The sequence below is a fragment of the Clinocottus analis genome, unplaced genomic scaffold, assembly GCF_023055335.1.
Source record: "Clinocottus analis isolate CAN_PGR_092001 unplaced genomic scaffold, fCliAna1.0.p SCAF_18, whole genome shotgun sequence".
NCBI classification, from domain to species: Eukaryota; Metazoa; Chordata; class Actinopteri; order Perciformes; family Cottidae; genus Clinocottus; species Clinocottus analis.
Genome location: NW_027175909.1, coordinates 1,632,501 through 1,654,867, shown reverse-complemented (window position 1 = coordinate 1,654,867; position 22,367 = coordinate 1,632,501). Strand labels below are relative to the sequence as shown.

Below are 22,367 nucleotides of genomic sequence, written 5' to 3'. Positions count from 1 at the left end.
AATCATGTTTAACAATCAGCAAACAATTGAAGCTGTATAAGTGTAACAGTGCAGCAAAGGTCTCAATTGCAAAAGGTAATGACAGATACAATGGATCATGGTAAATGGACTGTACTTGTGTAGATTTTATCTAGTTTCCCAACCAATCAAAGCACAGACACACACTGTGGGCTTAGCTACGGTAGACATTTGGAGTTAAGTGGCTTGTTCCAAGCACACATGTATAACTCATGCTATCTTCAGATAATTAGTCTACAACAGTGAGGCTCTTCAGGGGTTTAGTTACTCTTTGGTGATACTAATCTTAATGTCTTGTTTTTTTCAGGTTGTGGGGGTCTCTTGCATGTAGACAGGGGCGTTCTGAACAGCCCCCACTACCCTCAGAACTACTTGCCCGGTCTAGACTGTAGCTGGCATGTAATGGTGACGCCTGGCTTCAGGGTTTCTGTCACCTTCCAGAGTCCCTTCCAGATTCAAGGCTTTGGAACTGCATGCACCTTAGGAGACTACCTGGAGGTAACATAATGATAGAAAACTCTGTATTATATAGAAGTGTTAAACCAGATCCATAATACTAAAAGTGTCACTTTAGTTTTTCAAGTTGGCATCAATTTAAGATTTTTAGTTGGTTACAAGTCCAGTTACTGGGACTATGAACACAACTCGCCACACAATCGGACTTTCCCTGGTTCATTGACACAGGTGACAATTATACAGAGTTATACTTATTTAGGCTATTTATCCATGCTCAGATACAAATTAAGTTCTCCTTGTGTGTTTGTGTGCATTAGACAAAAGGACTATAAGCACATGAGGGTAATGGGGAACAGGTGGAAACAATCAGGAATCAGGAAGACATCAGACCAGTGACACATGAGGAAGAGGAAGGGCAAGTAACCTGAAACGAGAGGCAGTTAGGATTTCAAAATAAAACAGGAAATGACAAGACAATAACCCAAGACAAGACAGCCCTCACCGTTGTGTGACAATATTTATACATAATAATAATAATGATAATAATAATAATAATAATAATAATAATAATAATAATACAAAAACACATTTGGTCATTTGTTTCCTTGGTTTTGTTCTTATCTGTTTTCACACTTGAACTCCGTATCATACTAGAGATCGGCCTTCATGCTTTTTTTTCTTCATAAAATAGAAAACATAAGGGAAGTCCTCCCTTTCATGTCTCCCTTCTCAAAGCCACAGACCATGCTTTAAAATTTCCGCCCCGTAGGTCTGATTACTCTGCTGGATATGATGCTCTGCTGGATAAGTCACTCCGATACTAGCTTGACTTCTGCGCATGTAGACAGTAGAAGCTTAATGAAATGTTGTGTTAAACTGCATCAAGCAGTCTCCCAATGTGTATAATAGCTGTAAGCCTATAATTATGCAAGATAATTTGTTAACCATGGTAACACAACAGTATGCCCGTCAGCGCTTGAATGCAAGAATTCTCTCTGAAAGTGAAAAAGAGATAGGCCTAAAACAGAAGTTTGTTGCACATATGATTGTCTTTTTATTCTATTTTGGCGCCTGTGTGTTAAAGGAAAGGGTTGTCAAGACCACAATCAGTGTTGTTACATGCACATGAGTTTACAGGTGTTTAAAACAACGACTGTGGCTTAGTGTTAGAGCGGCTCAGCTTTCAATCAGAAGGTCTGCAATTTATATCCCAGCTCGTCCGCGAGTCCATGTTGATGTGTCATTGGGCAAGACACTTGGCCCACATTTCATTTAGGTTTTACTCCATTATGTCTGACATGTTGGATCTACTGTTAATGATCAGTTGGCTAATTGTTTACCATTACTCACTCGAAATTTTCACAGCTCAGAAATGGTCCAGATGGTTCAGCTCCAGTAATGGGGGATCGTCTCTGTGGTGGAAGTCTGCCATCTCTCCTTCAGACTACTGACAACCACCTCTTTATTCACTTTGTATCTGATGCCACCAATGAGGCCAGTGGCTTTAAGTTGACCTTTGAAGCCCACAGTCAAGGTATAACAACCACTCTTTTTTTCAATTGTTTTAATTGTCAACATCAACATGGTTGGTGTTCGTACAGCATTGTCAAAGTCTCCAAGTCAGCAAAACTAACCACGATTCCTTCAGACCTCCCTCTAAAGCCACGCCCCCAAAATGATCATTATCAACATAAACAACCAACATTACTATTGTTAGTACTTATAGCTGATATAGCTCGACATGCAATGATTGCACACGCAGAGTCAGCAGATAGTTGGGTAAGCAGGTAGACAGGTAAGCAGCTAGACAGGTAAGCAGGTAGACAAGTAAGCATGTAGACAGGTACGCAAGTAGACAAGTAAGCATGTAGACAGGTACGCAGGTAGACAAGTAAGCATGTAGACAGGTAAGCAGGTAGACGGGTAAGCAAATAGACAGGTAAGCAGGCCGCCAACATGAATGATTGGATCGACTTGTTAGTGTACTGCACCAGCCACAATTTTTTTTTTATCAGAGCATTTAATTTATTTTTTGCTGGGGTGTAAATTGAATTTCAACCAACCTCACAAAAATGTTTCAGCTTGAATTATTATATTTGCTTTCAAGGATCAAAGTATATGGACGTGCTTTTATTAATGCTGGTCAATTGCAAGGGGTCAAGTGGTCCCACATATTGTTATTCTTCCTCTCTTTCTGCAGCATGTGGAGGCTTTATTGAGCTAAATGATAATGATACTCCAGGGTACATCACTTCACCTAACTATCCTCAAAACTATCCCCAAAACATTGACTGTATCTGGGTCATAACTGTGCCCAATGGAGAAGCTGTCCAAATTGACTTTGAGGAAGAATTCTACATTGAGTCCACAGACAGGTACAGCTACAACTTTCTCTTCAGGCTGTTGTTTGGTTATCTTTCCATTTCTTTTACATGCCTTGAGTGCAGTGTGTATTAGTGTATTATTATGTGGAGACTCAATGGCCTTTCTTATTTGCTGTGCTTTTCTCAAGTCTCATGTCATGATTTATTAGATCAAATTAAATGAATTTGTTCTGTTCTTCTGACGATACTTTGGGAATTATGCCCTTCCATTCATGTTTTTTTTAGCTGTGTGTATGACTACTTGGAGCTGCGTGATGGCTCAACTACCAACAGTGCCTTAATTTCCCGCCTTTGTGGAAACAACCGACCATCTACCCAACATTCAACTGGTTCCTCCATGCTGCTCAGGTTTCGCACTGACACCAGCGTCACGCACAAAGGCTTCAAGGCAAAGTACTCCATAGGTACGCAAACCCAGCTTGGTTTTGGATATGGATATAGTTCTAATTATGACATAGTTGGCACAGACCTAACAAGTTTGAGCCATTCAATGTTATTTCAGACTTATTTTTGTTGTGTTTGAAAATACATCCCAAATTCTGATTGTGTTTGTGATACTGTGTGTCAAAGAGAGAGGAAACTTTGCAAATCCTACATGACATTAACAGGTTTCCAATTGCACACATTTTTGTCTTTTAAAAACATGGGAAACTAGTCGTTATCGTAATGCATTAAAAATGACTTAGTCATAACCGAATTTGTGACTTACACATCTTATACCTCCAATCCCTCACAGCAACATGCGGAGGTACCTACATAGGTCAGAAGGGTACGATCCACAGCCCTGGCTTCCCTGAATCTAACTATCCTGGCAGTTCAAGTTGTGAGTGGTACATGGAAGGGCCCACAGGACACTACCTCACCCTCAGCTATGGGAACTTCAGCTTGCAGTCCACTCCAGGATGCTCTGCTGACTATGTGGAGATTAGAGAGTACAATGCCTCAGGTGAGAAAACTTGTGGATCAGTTCAGCTACTCTTTTATGTTGTCAGTGCCACCATCAGAGTATACAAGCAAAGATGCATCTGTAAAAGTTAAACATGTTTGCCTCACATCCCACCTGCAGGGAAATTAGCTGTTGCTGTTATTGAAAGCATTAACTTAAAAACTCCAAAATGAGTCATTGAAGTTCACTTTCCATTTAGCCGGTAGCACTCACATTTACATTCCCACTTCCAAGTATAAAGTTCAAGTTAAAATGTCTTTATGAGAATGACATGAAAAATAAATAAATGGAGGGAAGAAAGGACTACAGAGGCCAAAGCCACATTACTTTACACTGAAATCAAAGTCAGTCATAATCATGCACCCTATCATTTACATCCCTGTGTTGTACTGTGTGTGTAGGGCGCCTACTGGGCCGACACTGCGGCAGTGACCCTCCACCTTCCATGGACACATCTGACAGTTTTGCCTATGTCAGGTTTGTTAGTGACACCAGTGAAAATGCAGCTGGCTTCAGTTTGACATTTGAAGCCAGTGTTGAAGGTATGATAATTTTTAAAAGATTATTAGAAAAGGATTGTTGTGCACAGCAGACAAGAAACACATTAAAAAGAATAAATAACACCCAAAGATGCCATATGAAACATGATTGACATCAGAAAGATGCTAAATCTAAAAACCACATCTAAAGGTGTTCATTAAAACATCTAACTGCTGCTGGAATGAAAGACCTTCTTAGAGGTTCCATAGAACACTTAGGCCTCAGAGAAATGACATGTTCAATTCAGTTTTGTATAGCCCAGAATCACAAATTACAATGTAACACAGTTACAGGTCATTCAATGAATATGACAGGGTCGCATGGCTGGAGGTAGGAGGCAGGAGGCAGAACCGGCTCCACACACAGCCATGATACATGGAAACTTGAGAGGCAAGAAAGTACAAAGGCTCCGAGGAAGAAGTAGAGTTAGTGATGTGCATTGAAGAGACATTCATTCATTCAGAAGGAGAGAGAGAAGAACAACAAGGAGCTCAGTGTATCCTAAGATGTCCCCCAGCTGTCTCGGCCAATAGTAGCATATCTAGGGGCTGGACCAGGGCAAACCTGAGCCAGCTCTAACTGCTGGCGCTATCAAAGACGAAAGTCTTAAGTCTACTCTTAAATAAAGTGACTGTGTCTGCACCCCGGACTGAAGTTATCAAGTTATCAAGACTCTAGGAACCACCACAAGCCTCACATGAGCTGGGCTCACTAACCACAAGTTAGTGAGCCCAACTCTCTAGTGGGGTAACATGGTACTATGAGCTCTCGAGTGGGGGAATGTATCATACGTTCCTTAAGATATGATGGTGCATCACCATTTAAGGCTTTGTAGGCGAGGAGAAGGATTTTAAATGTGATTCTTGATTTTACAAGAAGCCAGTCCATAGCAGCTAATAGAGGAGTAGTATGACCTCTTTTCATATGCTACGTCCACACCGAGAGTACACAAAAAACATCTCAATGCTGATTGGCTTTTCGCAACTCAGCGTCACACACATTTTTAAACAGAGTTCAAAAATTGTAACTGAATGAAGCAAATTTTTCTCAACATGCCATTTGCGCCATGTTATTTGTGTCATTCTTGCTGCCAGGTGGAAATTGGTGTTGTTTGCGTCTGTGTATTGACTCTGCATGCAATCTACTCTCGTGAAAAAATCTCAATTCTTTTGGTGTAAATGTAGCATAAGTTTTTCTTAGTACACAAGCTGCAGCATTCTGGATCAACTGGAGAGATTTAAGAGACTTATTAGAGTAGCCTGATAATAAGGAATTGCAGTAGTCTAGTCCAGAAATAACCAATGCGTGAATCAAGGCGGTTCTTGAGATTTGTTTTACGTGGGAGTTAAAGGACAGGTCCTGATCAAAGATAACTTTGAGATTCTTTACAGTGGTGCTGGATGCCAGAGCAATGCCATCAATAGAAACTATATCACTTGATATCGTTTTTTAACTTGGCCCTACTGAGGGTTTGTTCCAGCCATATTTGTAATAATTAAATGTGTTGGGAGCACACATACTATCCACATTCATGATAAATTAGCAGCTGCTGCGGTACTTACAAATATGAATTTAAAGGCTTCATGGTTAATTGGCATTGAAAAACTCCAGTTATTATAATATATCCGCTGCATCACACAATACACTTGCTAGCGTCACAATCCACATGCATGCATAGGAAATAGATCATACATACATACATATTTGTAGACATTTTGTACTTATGTTCAGTATGTTATATTTAATGGCCCCATATTTGCTCACGGAGATAAATAAATGTATTTATTAATTTGTAAAAGGATATTTTTAATGTTGTAAGTCTCTCTTTATTTTACTTTTCCCCTCCTTCAATGGCAGTCTGTGGGGGAGAGCTGAACGCCCCCTCAGGAACTATCTCATCCCCCAATTACCCCAACTTGTACCCACACAGTCGGGTGTGTCGTTGGGAGCTGGTGGTGTCACCAGACCGTCGGGTCACACTCACCATCAATGACCTGCGGCTGGAAGATTCTGGTACTTCCTGTACATTTGACTACGTTGATGTAAGTCCTTTGGTTGAATTGAACATGAAGCCAGCTTTAACAACAAAGCTGTCGTGTTGTTGACTTGGCGACTTTCTCTCTCGATTTAGAGCCCTTTAGAGACTGTGCAGCTAGCTACTTTTATTGAGGAAAAAAACTGCGCTGTATTTTTATGTTGAATTATTATAAAAAAACACTTATATGATCTTTAGATACTGAACGGGTTGATGGCCGATGCCCCTCGCCTGCAGAGGTTCTGTGGTGCAGTACCGGCGGGCACGCAGGTGCGCTCCTCTGGCAACACCATGACCGTTCTGTTCCGCACTGATGCTTCTGTATCCAACGGGGGCTTCATGGCTTCTTACTCCTCTGAGGAGCCTGCAGGTTAGATACTCCCATCTCATTCTTCTGAAATTATGTATTGTAAATGGAAAACAAAACAAGGTTTGTGATGGATTGAGTAAATTGTGAATAAGATAAGATACAACAAGATAATCCTTTATTAGTCCCTCGGTGGTGAAATTACAGGATTACAGCAGCACTGCTCACAAGTAAATAATAATTATAAGATAAAAAAGAATCAAGTAATATAAATAAACAGTAGAACAGTAATAAAACAGATTAAAAATTAGCAGTAAAAATATATATTAATATACATATGGAATACAAATATACAGATGGAATAAAAAAATATACAGATGAAATAAAGAATTTGTGTAAAAGTTCTTAAACATACTTAAACGTAGTGAATATTGCACCAGGAAATGAATTAAAGTGTTCAGATGGTTCGTGTCCTACTGGAGGCTCAGCTTGTTGTGCATCCTGACAGCAGCAGGCAGAAAGGACTTGCTGTACCTCTCCCTCAGACACCAGGGATGAATCAGGCGGTTACTGAAGTAGCTTAGCAGCGCGGCCAGAGTGTCCTGAATGGGGTGGGAGGTGTTGTTCATCAGAGATGATAGCTCCTTTCAGCTGCCGAGATGCTGCTGCTCCAGAAGACCACTCGGTAAAAAAGATGGCTGATGCCACCACAGTGAGTCGAAGAAGGTCTTCAGGGGTGCTCCCAGCACCTTAAAAGACCTTAGTCTCCTCAGCAGGAAGAGTCTGCTCTGTCCCTTTTTTTAGAGTGTGTGTGCATGGTTAGTCCAGTCCAGTTTATTATTCAAGTGAACACCCAGATACTTGTAAGATTTGACAATCTCAATGTCCAGTCCCTGGATGCTCATCGGTAGTGGGGGAGGGCGTTTACCCCTCCATGTGGAGGCGGTTCCGCTGGCACCATCCCAAAAAGTCTTGATTGAGTTCCCTGTACTCCCTGTCATCATCGAAGGAGATGAGGCCGAGTTTGGAGAAAGTTCGCAGAACTTTTTGCAGGTGGCAGTTAGCAGAGTTGTGGTTGAAGTCCAAAGTGTATATGGTGAAGAGGAATGGAGCCAGAATGGTTCCCTGTGGGGCCCTTGTGCTGCAGGACACCCGATCTGACTCACACACCCGTATCCGCACATATTGTGGACGGTTGGTGAGATAGTCCAGTATCCATGAAGTGAGGTAGTGATCCACCCGGTCTGATCCAGCTTGTCCCTCAGTAGAAAATGCTGGATGGTGTTGAAGGCACTGGTGAAGTCATAAAACATGACTCTCACAGGCATCTCTGCAGCAGAAAGATGACGCCGTCCTCCACCCCAATGCCTGACTGGTAGGCAAACTGGAGTGGGTCCAGGGATGAACTCACCAGGGGACGGAGACGAACGAGGACCAGCCTCTCTAAGGTATTTATCAGGTGGGACGTTAAAGCCACCGGCCTGTAGCGGTTGAGGTCTTTGGGCCGTGAGGTCTTTGGTACCGGTACTACGCAGGATGTCTTCCATAGCTGTGGTACTTTCCCTAGCCTCAAGCTCAAGTTGAAAAGGGCTCCGCTATCCTGCACAGCTGGTCTGCGCAGGATTTGAGGAGCCTTGAACTGATGCCGTCTGGACCCATGGCCTTCCTCACCTTGATCCTCCTTAGTTCCTTACCTGGTTAAGGGACACGCTGGGGGATGGGGTGCTGTGAGGTGTTGGAGTGGGGGTAGGTTTCCGGTCATAGAGTGCTGAGTATGAGAGATGTGAAGGGGAGCCGAGTCCTGCGGGAGGAGTGGAGTGGGAGGGGGGGCAATCCATAGGTGTTGCAGATGATAATGGTGGAGGTGCTGATGAGTATGCCTCCTTAGTGTTGGCATAGAAGAGATCCAGTGTTTTATTATCTTTGGTGTGGCATGTCACATACAGGGTGAATGTGGGCAGAGTGGAGGATGGAGAGGCATGATTAAAGTCCCCAGAGAGAAGGAGTAGGGCATTGGGGTGTTAAGTCAACAGCCTGCTATATGTCAATAGTCAGGTGTCAATTTTCAATAATCCAGCATAGAATGGTTTGTATAATGTGTGATGAAAAGTTACTCTCACGCCAGCACTCGCCATATGTATTGAGTCTTTTCAAAATAAACCTACACAACAAACCTACCTATCAGGTTTTAGATGGAAGATCCATAGCATGACGGGAACGCATCGCCAAGTTCAATATGTACAGATAATGTTTCCAATTTCCACTTACTATCAGCTAAATTAAGTTCCTAATTTAGTGTTTAATTTATTAAAACCTCCTTGCTCTCTGTCCTAACTATTTGTGAAAGCAACCCTAGTGTAACTGGAAAGGGTGGTGCCTCTGCTTTAGTCTTTGAAGGTAAATACTTTTTCTTCATTTTGGTCTGTCCAACACACGTGATGACCTTAGCCCCCAAATTAAATAAAAATCGCTACCAAAACAAAACTCCCAAATCGTTGTCCAAATTATACAGATTACCTAATGCAGTTTTATACAACAGCCCTAAAATGACTCCTTTGTAAATATTCTAATGTTCAGGTTTAATTGAAACTTCACTTGAGAGATGTTGGGTCAACTTCAAGGTCTTTATGGAGGATGTTGTTTGATCTGTTTGAATTGTATGATATAGAGAGGTGTTTCTAATATGTACGACTACTCTAATTGTTATAAGCAGGGTGTTTTGTGGAGTTTCTATCTTGTGAGTGTGTCTGTATTTCCTGTTGGTAGAGTGTGGTGGAATTCTGAACAACCCAGCGGGCGGGAACTTCACTTCTCCTGGATACCAGCTGTCCAACTATAGCAACAACCTCAACTGTGAGTGGCTAATCCAGAACCCACAGCACATCAACTCTTCTATCGTGATGATAATAGAAGACCTGCACCTGGAGAACCACCAGACCTGTGAATCAGACTACCTCCAGCTACGCCTAGGTGAGTGCCACACAGAGAGTTGGAGGGTAGTTACTAATTATACATTACAGATCTGGGGTTTCAGAATCATAGACTAAGCACTATTCATACTGTTGTGTCTGCGATGTTATCCATAGTTTTTAGATACAGTATTTGACAGTTGAGTTCCTAACTTTCCACTCTCTTAGATCACTAAAGTCTGAACAACTAAGCCTGATATACATGGGACAGGCTCAGCGAAGATAAATGATTTTTTTCCTACTGAATTCTACTTATTTTTAATCTGTAATATCCTGTTCTTCTTGTATCTTGTCCACCTCCCCCCCTCAAGTCTACCTTTCAAAGCATCCACATGTTGTTTTTTGTAAGCACTTGGTAGTGGTTAAGAATAACTAAATTACTGTGGCTATTTCTCAAACCATAGAACAAATAATTGGTGAGCCTGTATTCTTGCTCAACCGTCCAGCCGAATTTCCATTTGTTTACAGGCAAAAGTTTTCTCCACATTTTTGTTGCCCAGAACATGAAGTCTCACAGTTGTGCAAAAATCATGAGGTCACTTTGGAACCAAGCTCAGCGAACATTTTTTTGTTAGACCTCCCCCCAACCCTCTAATATATGTAAACAAATAATAGCATAATATGCAGAAATAGAAAATATATTAATTATTTGTCTACATATATAGTATGTCTTATTTTTAAGGCTTTTACAAAGCACTTACTAAATTAGCCTTACCGGTGCTGATATTTAGGAGAGCTCCAGAGGAGGCCAAGCTATCCTTTAATATTTTAATTCTTAACCATGTTCTGTAAATGAATAATGACATGAGCTCATCAAAAGTTTAAACAAAAACTGAATATGGTTTTGTTTGAGTCCTTGTGTGGGATGCTCTGTGAGGCACAGGATTTCTCTTCACAAACCAATATTCTTACCACGTTACATGTTTTTGGATTCCGTCCGTAAGTCCAGTTTGAATTATTTCGATCTCCAGACAACTTGCATGGCAAGGGTGCTTAACAAAAAGCTTTGTCTCTGCCGTTGTCATTTTGCCCTCCTTATGTCTGTGTGGGTACCCTCTGGGATCACCTGTGTCTGTCTAAATTATCCATCAGGTATGATTAAATGAAATATTGCACATATTCGTGGATGGATTCGTAAAATGGATGGATTTTCTTTTCTTAAACCTCTTATCCCCCCCCCCCCGCCTCCCCCGCTCTCCTCCCCTCAGGTGACTCAGATGGGGTGCTGCTGGCCAAGTTTTGTGGGCAGACCACCCCCAACGTTCCCATTGTGGTTTTTACTCCTGAGCTGTGGGTCCATTTCAGATCTGACGCCTCCCAGGGAGACCTGGGCTTCAAGGCCAAGTACTTGTTCTCTGGTAAGACCGACATAGGGTATACTTAGATATGGCATATAGTATTTGTCTATTCAAGCAGTCATACTGTAACCATCAAAGTCATTATAAGGATCATTCTCTCTTTACAGAGTGTGGAGGCTGGCAGACAGGTGAAGGAGGGCTGCTATCCAGTCCTAACTACCCCGACATATACCCCAGCCCCAGTCGCTGTGCTTGGCTGCTCGAGGCTCCAATAGGCCACACTATTACAGTAAGTCTGCCCCTTGGCCTGATGCATTTAGTGAACTCAAACAATGGAATGGATTAGCAGTGATGCACTGTCTGTGTTTGCTTTCATCATGATGCTGTTACTTCTGTTTTCATAGTCCTATTTAGACACTCTTACACTTACAAGGACCAACTAGCAGAAGAGCTCAACGATATTACATGACAAATACATGTGATGGGACGAAACACACTAAGCCACAATTTAGATAGATGTACCATATCTAATTAAGAACAGCTATTATTATTTTTTTACATTGTTATGTTAAGGTTTGATAATGCACACAACTTGCCATTGGGAATCAGGCCCTTTTATTTCAGCCTGAAAGGCCTCTGGGTGTGGGAGGTTTACACTGCAAAGCTAAATTCACAATGTGACTTGTCCTCAACAGTGACAGTCCAATTGTGGTTTATAAAATCCCCCACTTTGCTTTCTGACACTTTTCACTTCCCAGCAAGCACCTTCAGCTTGTCGGCATTATTTACCTACAGGGAAATTTGAAAGGATCAGTGGGCTGCTGTTTTTCGTAGGTGGTGAGGCTGAGATCACTGTTGGCATGTTCACATATTGCTGAGGCTGTTAAACCTGCTGATAAGTAACCATCTACATTTCACTTCCACTCACTGTCTCACCGCAGCTAACCTTCAGCTACTTCAACCTGGAGCCCCACTCTCAATGTGGCTGGGACTCTATTACCATCTTCAATGGAGCATCCCCTGGCTCCCCTGTTATTGGCCAGTACTGTGGGACCACCTCCCCGGGAACCATACAGTCAGGATCAAACAAGCTCACTGTCGTCTTCCTGGCTGACCATAGTGTGTCCAGAGGAGGCTTCATGGCCTCCTGGTCTACTGATTCCTCAGGTGGGTTAGACTCACTAAATTAACTTGTTTTGAAATAAATACATACAATGAGACGTCCACCTTTGTTTTTATCAACTCAGGGACAATGTCATCATATCATATTTTCTCAAATTTTAGGAACAGCATCATGTTGGGTACTTTGTTACTGAATAAAACAGAATTCTCACAAGTCTCACAGTCCACTTGCGGGCGAAACTCTGTTAAGTGTGTGTCTGTGTGTGTGAAACTGAACCTTGTCCTCCTTGATGAGCGACATTACAATCACATGCAGCAGTGTGTGCTATGCTGTGTTCACACCGAACGCGTCAAAAGAATTTCTCGACGCGAGTCGAGATTTTTTTCCGACGCGCGTCAAGAAGTAGTGTGTTCACACCAAAAGCAGCAAGAATGATCGCGGCGCCACAAAGGGGGCGTGGCTTATCTCAGCCGCTTCTCTCCTTGAAAAGAGCGATCTTTTCCGTTATAGACTATAGATGAAACAACCACTAAATCTACTTTATACTTGTTGTGGGAGTCACAAAAACGTGTGAACATAAACTCAATGGTGTCTGGGTTGATAATAGTATCCGTAGTCCCACAACAGCGCCTGAATGAAGCCGGCAGCCGCTATCAGCTCCTTCTGGAGGACCGGCAGTAGCACAGTCAGGACGGCGGTGACGAGCGGAGCATCTCAACGCTGATTGGCTGACGCAACTATGACTCACGCGTTTTTGCAGCTGGAGTTGGGAAATTTCAACTCACGCGTCGACAACTCGCGCGTCAACCCGAGTTCTCTCCGCGACCATGCTGCTGCTTCTACGCGTCTGACGCGCTGCCCGCTGGAAACTACGCGTCTCCGCAGCTTCGACGCGGCTGTGCCTTTACTCTGCATTTGGTTATTAACCTGCCTCACAAACTCAGCGTTTTCCTCTTCACGCTGTTCACACATGCCTGCTACCCCGAACATGAAGAGAAGTCTTTTGTGACATGGCATGGGATGTGCATGGCACAGGACAAGAGGGCTCTACAGAGGGTGATTAAAACCGCCCAGAACATTAATGGGCATCAGTGACTCTGGTAACAGAAAAAGCATGCAAAGAGCCCAAAGGATATTAAAAGTGTGTGTGAGAGAGAAACCCTGTATTTAAATAACAACAGTCAATTTCAAGACAAAGTAATGTTGACAATGACATTACGTTGTTTTGTTAAACCCCATTCAGTTCCGCGTCATAAGCCTCCACAAACTCTATGCTGAAAATAGTTTACACTCTTCTTCTGGCACAGCAATGTTCAATCCCTGAGAAAGAGACCAGCAACCCTGTGAAAGGAAACTCTTTCACTCTATGTGTATCAGTGTTCTCAATATTTTGTTCATATTATCTGTATGATCATTCATACATAGACGTATACTCACAGTTGTTTTATTCTGACCAGGCTGTGGAGGGGTGATCCATGCTGATATGGGAACAATCAAGTCTCCAAACTATCCCCAGAATTTCCCAGCCAATGTGGAGTGTTCCTGGCAGATCATTGCTCATCAGGGGAATCACTTGGAGATGAGGTTCAACAGTGATTTCCAGATTCCAGACAGCACTGGGACCTGCCAAAGCAACTACATCAAGGTACCTTCACTGAACTACAACAAACACATCTTCAAAAAATGTGTTAGTTCCGGGGCTGGGAGAGAGAAGGATTACAGACTGCAGTTTCTTAACCATCGGCATATCACATGCTTTATTAGAGAAAAGAAAGTTGCTGTTACTGTGGCCACACTTAAGCAAATATTAGCTGAAGGTTATCTTAATTTATATAATCTTATATAATCTTTGTGGAGATTAACACTACTCTCTTAGCATTGCTGCCCTTCTTGCACTGGCAGTGCTGTTATAGCACCGTGAGGCAGCAGCTCAACCACCACTATGGTGAGATCAGTGTGGAGGCTATCCATCATACATGTGCTCTGAATTAGAAATTTTGCCCCTCATTGAATATAATGTGTTAGGTTGCCCAGTTTGACAATTTTTTAAATAATATTATTTGTGTTCTCAGTAAAGTACTAATTACTTAATTACGTGAGTACAGCAAAAGGTTACGCTAACCAATAGAGTTGATTCACAAAACCAAAAGTCATTATAAACCAAAACTTTTTCTTAAGCATTTTTGACATCACATATCAAAAATATTGCAATTTAGTTATCACACTGTTGTGAATTTACAACAACTTACTTGCCTTTTTAGATTTTCACAGCAGACAAAAAACCCCTCTAATTTAATAATTCAAGATTGATCATCCACCTTCTATGAGAAAATGTCTCTCCTCTCTCAATTTATTCCCTCAGAAAACATGAGTTTATGTCTCAATCTCTAGTTTGAATTCTTATAAAGACCATAAAGCAGGGGAGGCTTCCTAAGGCCCTAGCATACCGACCTTGAGATTAAATGTTTGCTAGCACCAACCGAGAAGTTTTACATATTTTTGTTAATTGTAACATTTTGGTCGCCTTTGGTTATTTAAAGTCTATGATATGCCTCTGACAAGCATATATTTAATAAGATTGTTTGGATTTTGATCATCAAAACTCAGACAGTGAAGTTTGAAATGGCAAGAGGCAAAATTACTAAACAAATCTTTCAGATGGGTTTAGTATGTATCTTTAAAACAATATTTAATTCGACAATCCCTCTGAATCAGAATGCATTTCCTTGCAGGTGTGGTCAGGTCAGACCCAAAACGTTGAGGCTCTGCTGTCAACAGGCTGTGGCTCAGTGGCCCCAAGTCCCATCATTGCTCCATATAACATTATCACGAGCAGATTCCAGAGCACTGACGCCCCTGGCAGAGGTTTCTCAGCCTCCTTCAGCATCAGTAAGAACCCAGCAGCCAAAACAGCTTCACTGTGTTGATATTGCTTTACTGATCGAATCTAAAACATAGTGGCCTTGAATATTAAATACCTGTGTTTGTTGTAAATTATTCTTCCGTCACTTGAGAGACCAGAAGCCATGTTACCTATAAATGGTCCTTAAGTCAAGAAAATCCAGTTTCACATAATCTGGACTTTCCATGGGTGAATTATTTGCATTTTCAGTACAGTAATACATAGTTTTTTAAACTTCAGCTCACATAGAATAGAAGTTTTAACATAAATGCACTTCAGTGTTGGAGTAAGGAATGAGGTCTGATGTCTGATGTCTTCTGTTTATCAGGGTGCGGAGCAAACTTCACAGCTGCCAGCGGTCGTGTGGTTTCTCCGAATTATCCAGCCAACTACCCTGACCACTCCAACTGCAACTACACCATAGACGCTGGAGAACAGACTGTGGTCATCCTTACTTTCCAGGTCTTCCACGTTGAAGGCAAGTGAAGCATTAGCAACATACAGACAAAAATCACCTGCAGATGTGTTGTCTCCCTTGAAGAATTTTTGAAAATGTATTATTTGTTCCATGTGATGTTTGATAACCAACCAGCTATTTGGTGATTATGTGGCCTGTCCTGTCTGTCATGTAGCACACTCCACATGTCTGTATGATGGGCTGAAGATCTACAGCCTTGCCACTGGTGGCCCTGCTATTGCCACTCTGTGTGGTAGCAGCATACCGGGGCCGTTCTCCAGCTTTGGCCCCATGTTACTCCACTTCTACTCTGACTCTGTGATCCCTGACACTGGCTTCATGGCAGAATACACAGCCATCCGTAAGTAATGTAGAGGAGACATAATTGCTTTAAACTGATGATAGATCCATCTGACAAAATCAAGATCAAGATGATACTATAAAGGCATCTTTCAAAACTATCTTGTTCAAGCTGAAAGACTGATTCAAAGAATGTCACCACTGCAGCCCTGAGTCTGACCCCACTACAGTACAAGGTGGCAGGGGGTCACCACTATGCCATATAGTGAGGTCAAGGTCAGAGAAAAACCATGTCCAACACAAGTCACAATGTAGGTGTGTGTGTGTGTGTGTGTGTGTGCGTGTGTGTGTGTGTGTGTGCGTGTGTGTGTCTACAGCATGTGGTGGTTTCTTCAACAGTACTATGGGTACAGTGAGCAGTCCAGCACTCTCCATGACCAACTACCACCACAACATCAACTGTACCTACCACATCATAGTCCAAGCTGACAGAGTGGTGGATATCAAGTGAGACCGCATTAGAGTGTGAAAAGTAATGTGTATTTGTGAAATAATTCCTCAATTGGGGAAAAAGGGGGATTTCTTCATTTTTGTCAAACTAATTTCTTTCAGTTCGATGAAATATTGCTTAGGCCATGATTCTAAAATGTATAGACATTATGTTCCACAGGTCCTTTGACTCTAGTATACATAAGTGGCTCTAATAAATTCATGAATAATGTAAAGAGAGTTAGAGTAAGAGAAAGGGTCTACAATGTCATGTGAAATAATTATTCATACATTTTGCATTTCTTGTCATGAAACATTACTACAGCTAATTGAATGCAACCTTAATGTCAGTAGAGGAAAACAAAGTGGAGGCCACTAGAAATTCATGACGTGTTGGAGCCCTGTAGCTTGAGGCTGTATGATGGTCCCTTGTGGCCACAGTTCAAACTGGTGGCTGTACTTCTAGCCACTTTAGCATGTTGCTGCAAAATAGATTCAAAAACTCTCGACAACAAGCCCAAGAGGAATTTTAGCTTTATGTTCTCCATTTCTCTCTCCAAAGGTTCAACACCTTCCACCTGGAGGCATCTTCTTCCTGCCGCTATGACTATGTGGCAGTATATGACGGACAGGACACCTTGGCACCCTTATTGGGAAGATTCTGTGGTTCAGTGCTCCCCCCTGATCTACGCTCCTCTACCAACCAGGTGTTCATTGTATTCAGTACAGATGCCTCAGTCAATGGTGTTGGCTGGAGGGCTGTTTACAGTGAGACTTTGGGTAAGTCAATGTAACACAATTTGTGATCTGAGCTTTGTTGCCTGAACCTAATCTAACATGGTTTAGTTTGAAAACAAATGGATTGCAATAATGGGGCTGTAAAAATGTCCTCTACTGTGAACTAAACACAGCTAAAATAAAATGAACGCAGCATCAGGTAAGAATGACTCCAGCTATCTCCACACATGCAGAAGGTTCACTAAGCTGCTGTAACATTCATTTGATCTCTGATCAGTTAAAGCCCTGCAGAGAGAGAGAGAGAGAGAGAGAGAGATTTGACTATCTAGAGGAAGTAAAAGTCGTAACAAGGTTTCCGTAGGTGAACCTGCGGAAGGATCATTACAGAGAGAGAGAACTGGCCTGTGTGGTCGGACACAAGCTGTTTTTTTAGACTCTGTCTGAATAATCATGTCCACAGGGTCATTGTGAAGCGCGTTCCAAGTCTCTAAAATACCATGTCTTTATTCACAGGTTTGTCACTCGTGTCATTATTGACTCAGTGTTTGTTTCTGAATTGCCTGCAGGTCCTGCACAGGGATGTGGGGGCTACCTGTCCATGCCACTGGGCATGTTTGGTTCTCCAGACCCAAACCTGGATGGGCACTATGAGCCCAGGATGGACTGCATGTGGACTATTGAGATGCCGATTAACAAGGCTATCAACCTGACGTTCAACTCTTTTGACCTTGAGAGCTCCCCCACTTGTCGCTATGACTATGTTAAAGTAAAGAACCTCTGCCATTGAAATATTAATGACAGATTTGACATGATTACTGAAGATACTGCCTAACTCTTTCATTTGTGTGTTGCTAGTGTGACTTGAAAATAACTAACTAAAGACCATTTGATTTGTTTGACATTATATCTACTGCTGTACTGCTTAGTGTAGACAATTTTAATTACTTCTTATTTTTTTATTTTTTTAATGTTATTTTTTCTGTTAATGTTCTTTATGTATGTGTATTTCTACCAGGTGTATGATGGTGACAACGTGAACTTCCCGCTGGTAGGGACATTTTGTGGAAACTTCATCCCTGCTTATTTTCTATCGAGTGGGAACTTCCTGACTATTCACTTAGTCACGGATAGCTCAGTCCAAAGACGAGGCTTCAATGCTACCTACAGGGCTGTGCCATGTAAGACATGTTCTACTTTCTCTTTACTACTCTGCATTCTACTCCCTGCATTCTTTTGTTCTGAAAATATTATATTATATAAACTGTTTTCCACAGTTTCTTTGGGATAATGGCCGGCAAATCTCTTAGAAACAAAATAGCACACGATTCTGTATATATTTTAGGGCTGGGCAAAGTTGAAAAAAAATAACTGATCAATCGCATGTTTTTTCTGCGATTAATCGCATTATGCGCCGAATTCAAGGATGAAGTAAAAAACTCTTTAGGTGTCTAAAATACATTAGCTGCTGTCCTTGTCCACATAAGTTGATGTTGTTGAATTGAGAAGCTCCTGAAGACAACTGCTTCAAAACCACCCACATTGGCAGTTGTCCTCAAAAACAACAAAAGCTGCATTGGACTTCTGTGCACACAAATTAAAAGTGGAATTGGCAAAGTATTACCATTTTTCAAATTTGTGCATCACATAGTGACACGCCACTATTCATCAAAAGGATTTGATTGTACCACTGAATTATAGCTAATAATAAACTGATTGTTGTGATGAAGGCTGACAGCACAAATGTCTTTGCCAAAGAGGATTTTAGATTTCAACCCAGTGGACATCTTAGCAGTAAAAATAATGATATGTATGGTCTCCCCATGGCATGTGCATGAAAAATTCTTTCCAAGTCAAGTGAATTTTATTAATACAGCAGCTTTTAGCAGATTTTTTAAATAGTAATCAATTAATATCATAATACATACCAGTTATTAATAAATTTAACATTATATTGAAAAACTTTAATATTTTTCAATAAAGTCTGTCTCAGGTTTGCTACGACATTCTTGTCAAGATGTAGAACGACGTATTACTTCATATACACACACATCAAATGATCAATATTGGACTAACTACAAAGCAAAATTACTAAATATTAAATGAAATTAATATAGAATAAGATGAAGAGAACAATGAATAACAATTTAAAATGATTTTATGTTAACAGAATCATTCACTCATATCATTGATTGAAGTCTATCAATTAAATTTGTTGTTTGACTTTTATTGATGAAATCAAAAAAAGAAAAACTTGTGTGCGAGACACCAATACTGATCAGACAATGCTCCTATGTTACTGCTGACTCCCTTGGTCTTGTAGGTTATCGTGAAGTTACTTTGAGTGAAATCTACCGTTGTAAGGGGGACTTATGAGTTTTTTAGTGAAATGTTATAATGGCTTAGTTATGTTGAGGAGCTTACGTAAATATTAAAATGTAACAATTTAAAAAAAAAGTAATTAGATCAGAACTGTGGATGATTAAATAGCACAGTTTTAGTTTGTAAAAAACACTTCTTATTTCTGTGAGATAAAAAAAAGGGTCCGGCTTATGCTGTTTGTTTTAGCACTGAGAGGCTTCTTCGTCTGCTGCCTCGCGCTATCTCTCTCCTCTTATTTTGTTTTTATACGTGAACATTTCATAATTGTTAAAAGTTTGAACATGTCAGCTCAGACATAATCCAATAGTGAGTCTGTCTGATGGTTTTCATCATACATGTGTCTGCTATACTTTTAATTGAGCATATTGTTCAAACCTCTTGATGTATCTGCCTTCCCTCAGTGGTCTGCGGCGGGACTCTGAATGCCACCAGCACCATCCAGACCTTGGTTTCGCCTTCTTTCCCTAATGCTTATCCTCCTTACACCTTCTGCCGCTGGGTCCTGGATGCTCCAGCCCAGGAAACCGTCCAGGTTTCCATCCAGACCTTTGTACTTCAGCCAAGCCAGAGCTGCTCCACAAACTACCTGGAGATGAAGGACTGGCCTATGGTGAGTGTTATGTATGTATGTGCCTTATAAAACACCTCTAACAAATCGTACCATTTGAGTCTGCTTGGAAGGGAGACTCAAAAAACCTTTCAGGTGAGACTAGTCCAGTTGTCTAGCCTGGACCAGAGTCTGAAGGTCGACCCTGCTCTACCACTGAACCACTGTCAAAGGATCGGCATTCCAATCCCCGGCTCTGCAGGTCAATGTGTCCTTGGACAAGACGCTTAACCCAGACTTGCCCTAATTAGTACAGACCATTTACCATTAGCTTTTTCAACAAACAAAACAAAACTGACCAGAGTTCCACTTTATTCCATGTACACATATTAGAGTTGAGAAAACACATTTCAAAAAACTCCTGCATTGCTATAATATTGTAATATTTATTCTGAATGAGGTGACTCTTGTGTTCCCAGGGAGACTATGGGCAGTCACATAAGTTCTGTGCATCAGATGACCATCCACCGGACTTCTACAGCTCCAACAGAACCATCCTTGTATATTTCAAATCTGACACCTTCATGACAGGAAATGGCCTGAGTTTCACCTTTCAGATCGCCAGTACGTACCTGTTGTAACAGAGGCAGTTCTACTTATTTACCTCAAACAATCTTTAAATGTATTTATTTCACTGACGTGCACATTTGGTTTAAGTAAAGAGGATGTCTAATAAATATATTCTAAAAGGAGGTCCAAATAAAAAGCAACATGCTTTGAAACGATGAGCAATGAGGGAACTTGTTTCCAGGCTGTAGCCGAACCTATGAACAGGAATATGGCTACCTGAAGAGTCCAGGCTGGCCTAACATCTACCCCCACAACATGGACTGCACGATCATCCTGAAGGCCCCACAGCACAGCTACATCTCCTTCTTCTTTAACAATTTTGATATGGAGACCCACAGCCACTGTGAATTTGACTACCTTGAGGTAAAACAACTACAAACATCCAATTGCACATATTTTTGTGAGTAACTAATGTAAAATAGTTCCGATATTGACGGAGAATAATGTAACTAGCAGCCACAAACAAGCTGCAAGGGCAATTGAGCAGCGTCAGTGTAACAGTAGCAGTGTTTGCTTTGGCTCAGATTGTTATTATTATTATTTAAGGGTTATCTTGCATGGCGGCTGGATTAAAAAATCTGGATCAAAAAATCCATTTCATCATTCAAGTAAAGTGTTTGTGACTAGTGTGCCAGAGCACGGACCAATCAGCTCTCAGATAGTTCAGTGTAGCAAACCTTTACCTATTGCTTGGTTAGGTCTGTGAGTTTATACCTACATGTTTAATTGTGAATTGTGAGTGGGGCAGCAACAGGTCCTGCTCTCTGCAGCGTTCTTCTTCTGTGGTGAGAGGGTCCCAGCAGACACAGGAACAGCAGCATCTGGTTCAACCTCCTCTGTCTGTTGCCTCTCTCCTTGTGTAGGAGCTCTTTGTCCGTATGCGCAGACTCAAATGAATATGAGTGGCCATTGTATTTAAAGACCTCATCCATATTTTCTAAATATTTACTGTTTCTGTCTCCACCATGAGTGTATGTGGACAGTGATGTCCATGCACATGAAATGTGTGTCTGTCTGACCCTTCTATCTGTTAATGTAAGTAAATTCCCACTTTGTTGTCGCTCAGATGCGTAATGGCAGTACAGCGGACTCACCACTGATTGGTCGCTTCTGTGGCAACACCTTGCCCAACCCCATCTTCCCACAATCCAACCTGCTTTACTTACGCTTCAAGAGTGACTTCTCCATGGCCCGTGATGGCTTTGAGGCCACATGGACGTCCTCCCCTCACGGTCAGAGCTGAACTCTTTGTACAAATGATTTCAAACCAGGTTTCATGAAACATGGAGGGCTAACAGGTTTCTATTACAACTAAGGACTAAGACAGTTGCTGTCACTAATTAATGTATGACAATTCTTAATTCACAGATTTATAATACATAAAAAAAACACACAGAATTATTAACAGGGTAGGATACAACACACTATAGCTCCTCCAAGGCACCGAGATATACAACAAATAGAAAACGGTGACAAAAGATGAGACTTTCATCGTGGATATTCAGAGATTTTGTACATTCAAATAATAGAGAAAAAAACATGAACTTCCTTCATAACTTACCTTTATAATACTACTAATACAAATAATGTATTTATATAGCACCTTTCAAAAACAATATTACAAAGTGCTTTACATAAAAACATGATAAAAGGTGTTAAGACACAAGCAAAATACAACGATTCAAAGAGAGATAACAGTACACCAGCAGGTAAGAAAAATACATTAGATTAGAAAGTGGGAACTTGCAAGAGAAATCTTTTATTTTCTTTTGTGTAAATGGTCAAATTTGAGGCAGCCAAATGTCAAAATGTCCAGACTTTTTGTATAAGCCTAGCTCCCAACACACAG

The 22,367-nt window shown here is 41.3% G+C and overlaps 1 protein-coding gene and 1 pseudogene across 2 annotated transcripts in view; one reads left to right on the top strand and one right to left on the bottom strand.

The window, feature by feature from the left end:
* cubn (cubilin (intrinsic factor-cobalamin receptor)) overlaps nt 1–22,367 on the top strand; it is a 63,395-nt gene that overhangs the window by 38,517 nt on the left and 2,511 nt on the right. For both annotated transcript variants that reach the window (XM_068581673.1, XM_068581674.1), the window contains 24 exons: nt 326–516; nt 1,840–2,008; nt 2,675–2,849; nt 3,084–3,262; nt 3,595–3,804; nt 4,206–4,346; nt 6,202–6,386; nt 6,578–6,749; nt 9,453–9,656; nt 10,864–11,013; nt 11,121–11,242; nt 11,895–12,120; nt 13,534–13,721; nt 14,809–14,965; nt 15,307–15,456; nt 15,611–15,796; nt 16,113–16,242; nt 16,787–17,004; nt 17,529–17,728; nt 17,978–18,140; nt 19,743–19,951; nt 20,368–20,512; nt 20,700–20,881; nt 21,585–21,750. In XM_068581673.1, coding sequence (XP_068437774.1) covers nt 326–516; nt 1,840–2,008; nt 2,675–2,849; nt 3,084–3,262; nt 3,595–3,804; nt 4,206–4,346; nt 6,202–6,386; nt 6,578–6,749; nt 9,453–9,656; nt 10,864–11,013; nt 11,121–11,242; nt 11,895–12,120; nt 13,534–13,721; nt 14,809–14,965; nt 15,307–15,456; nt 15,611–15,796; nt 16,113–16,242; nt 16,787–17,004; nt 17,529–17,728; nt 17,978–18,140; nt 19,743–19,951; nt 20,368–20,512; nt 20,700–20,881; nt 21,585–21,750 — 4,218 coding nt within the window. The remainder of the gene's footprint in view (nt 1–325; nt 517–1,839; nt 2,009–2,674; nt 2,850–3,083; nt 3,263–3,594; nt 3,805–4,205; nt 4,347–6,201; nt 6,387–6,577; nt 6,750–9,452; nt 9,657–10,863; nt 11,014–11,120; nt 11,243–11,894; nt 12,121–13,533; nt 13,722–14,808; nt 14,966–15,306; nt 15,457–15,610; nt 15,797–16,112; nt 16,243–16,786; nt 17,005–17,528; nt 17,729–17,977; nt 18,141–19,742; nt 19,952–20,367; nt 20,513–20,699; nt 20,882–21,584; nt 21,751–22,367) is intronic.
* LOC137788663 (uncharacterized) lies at nt 4,920–5,929 on the bottom strand (annotated as a pseudogene).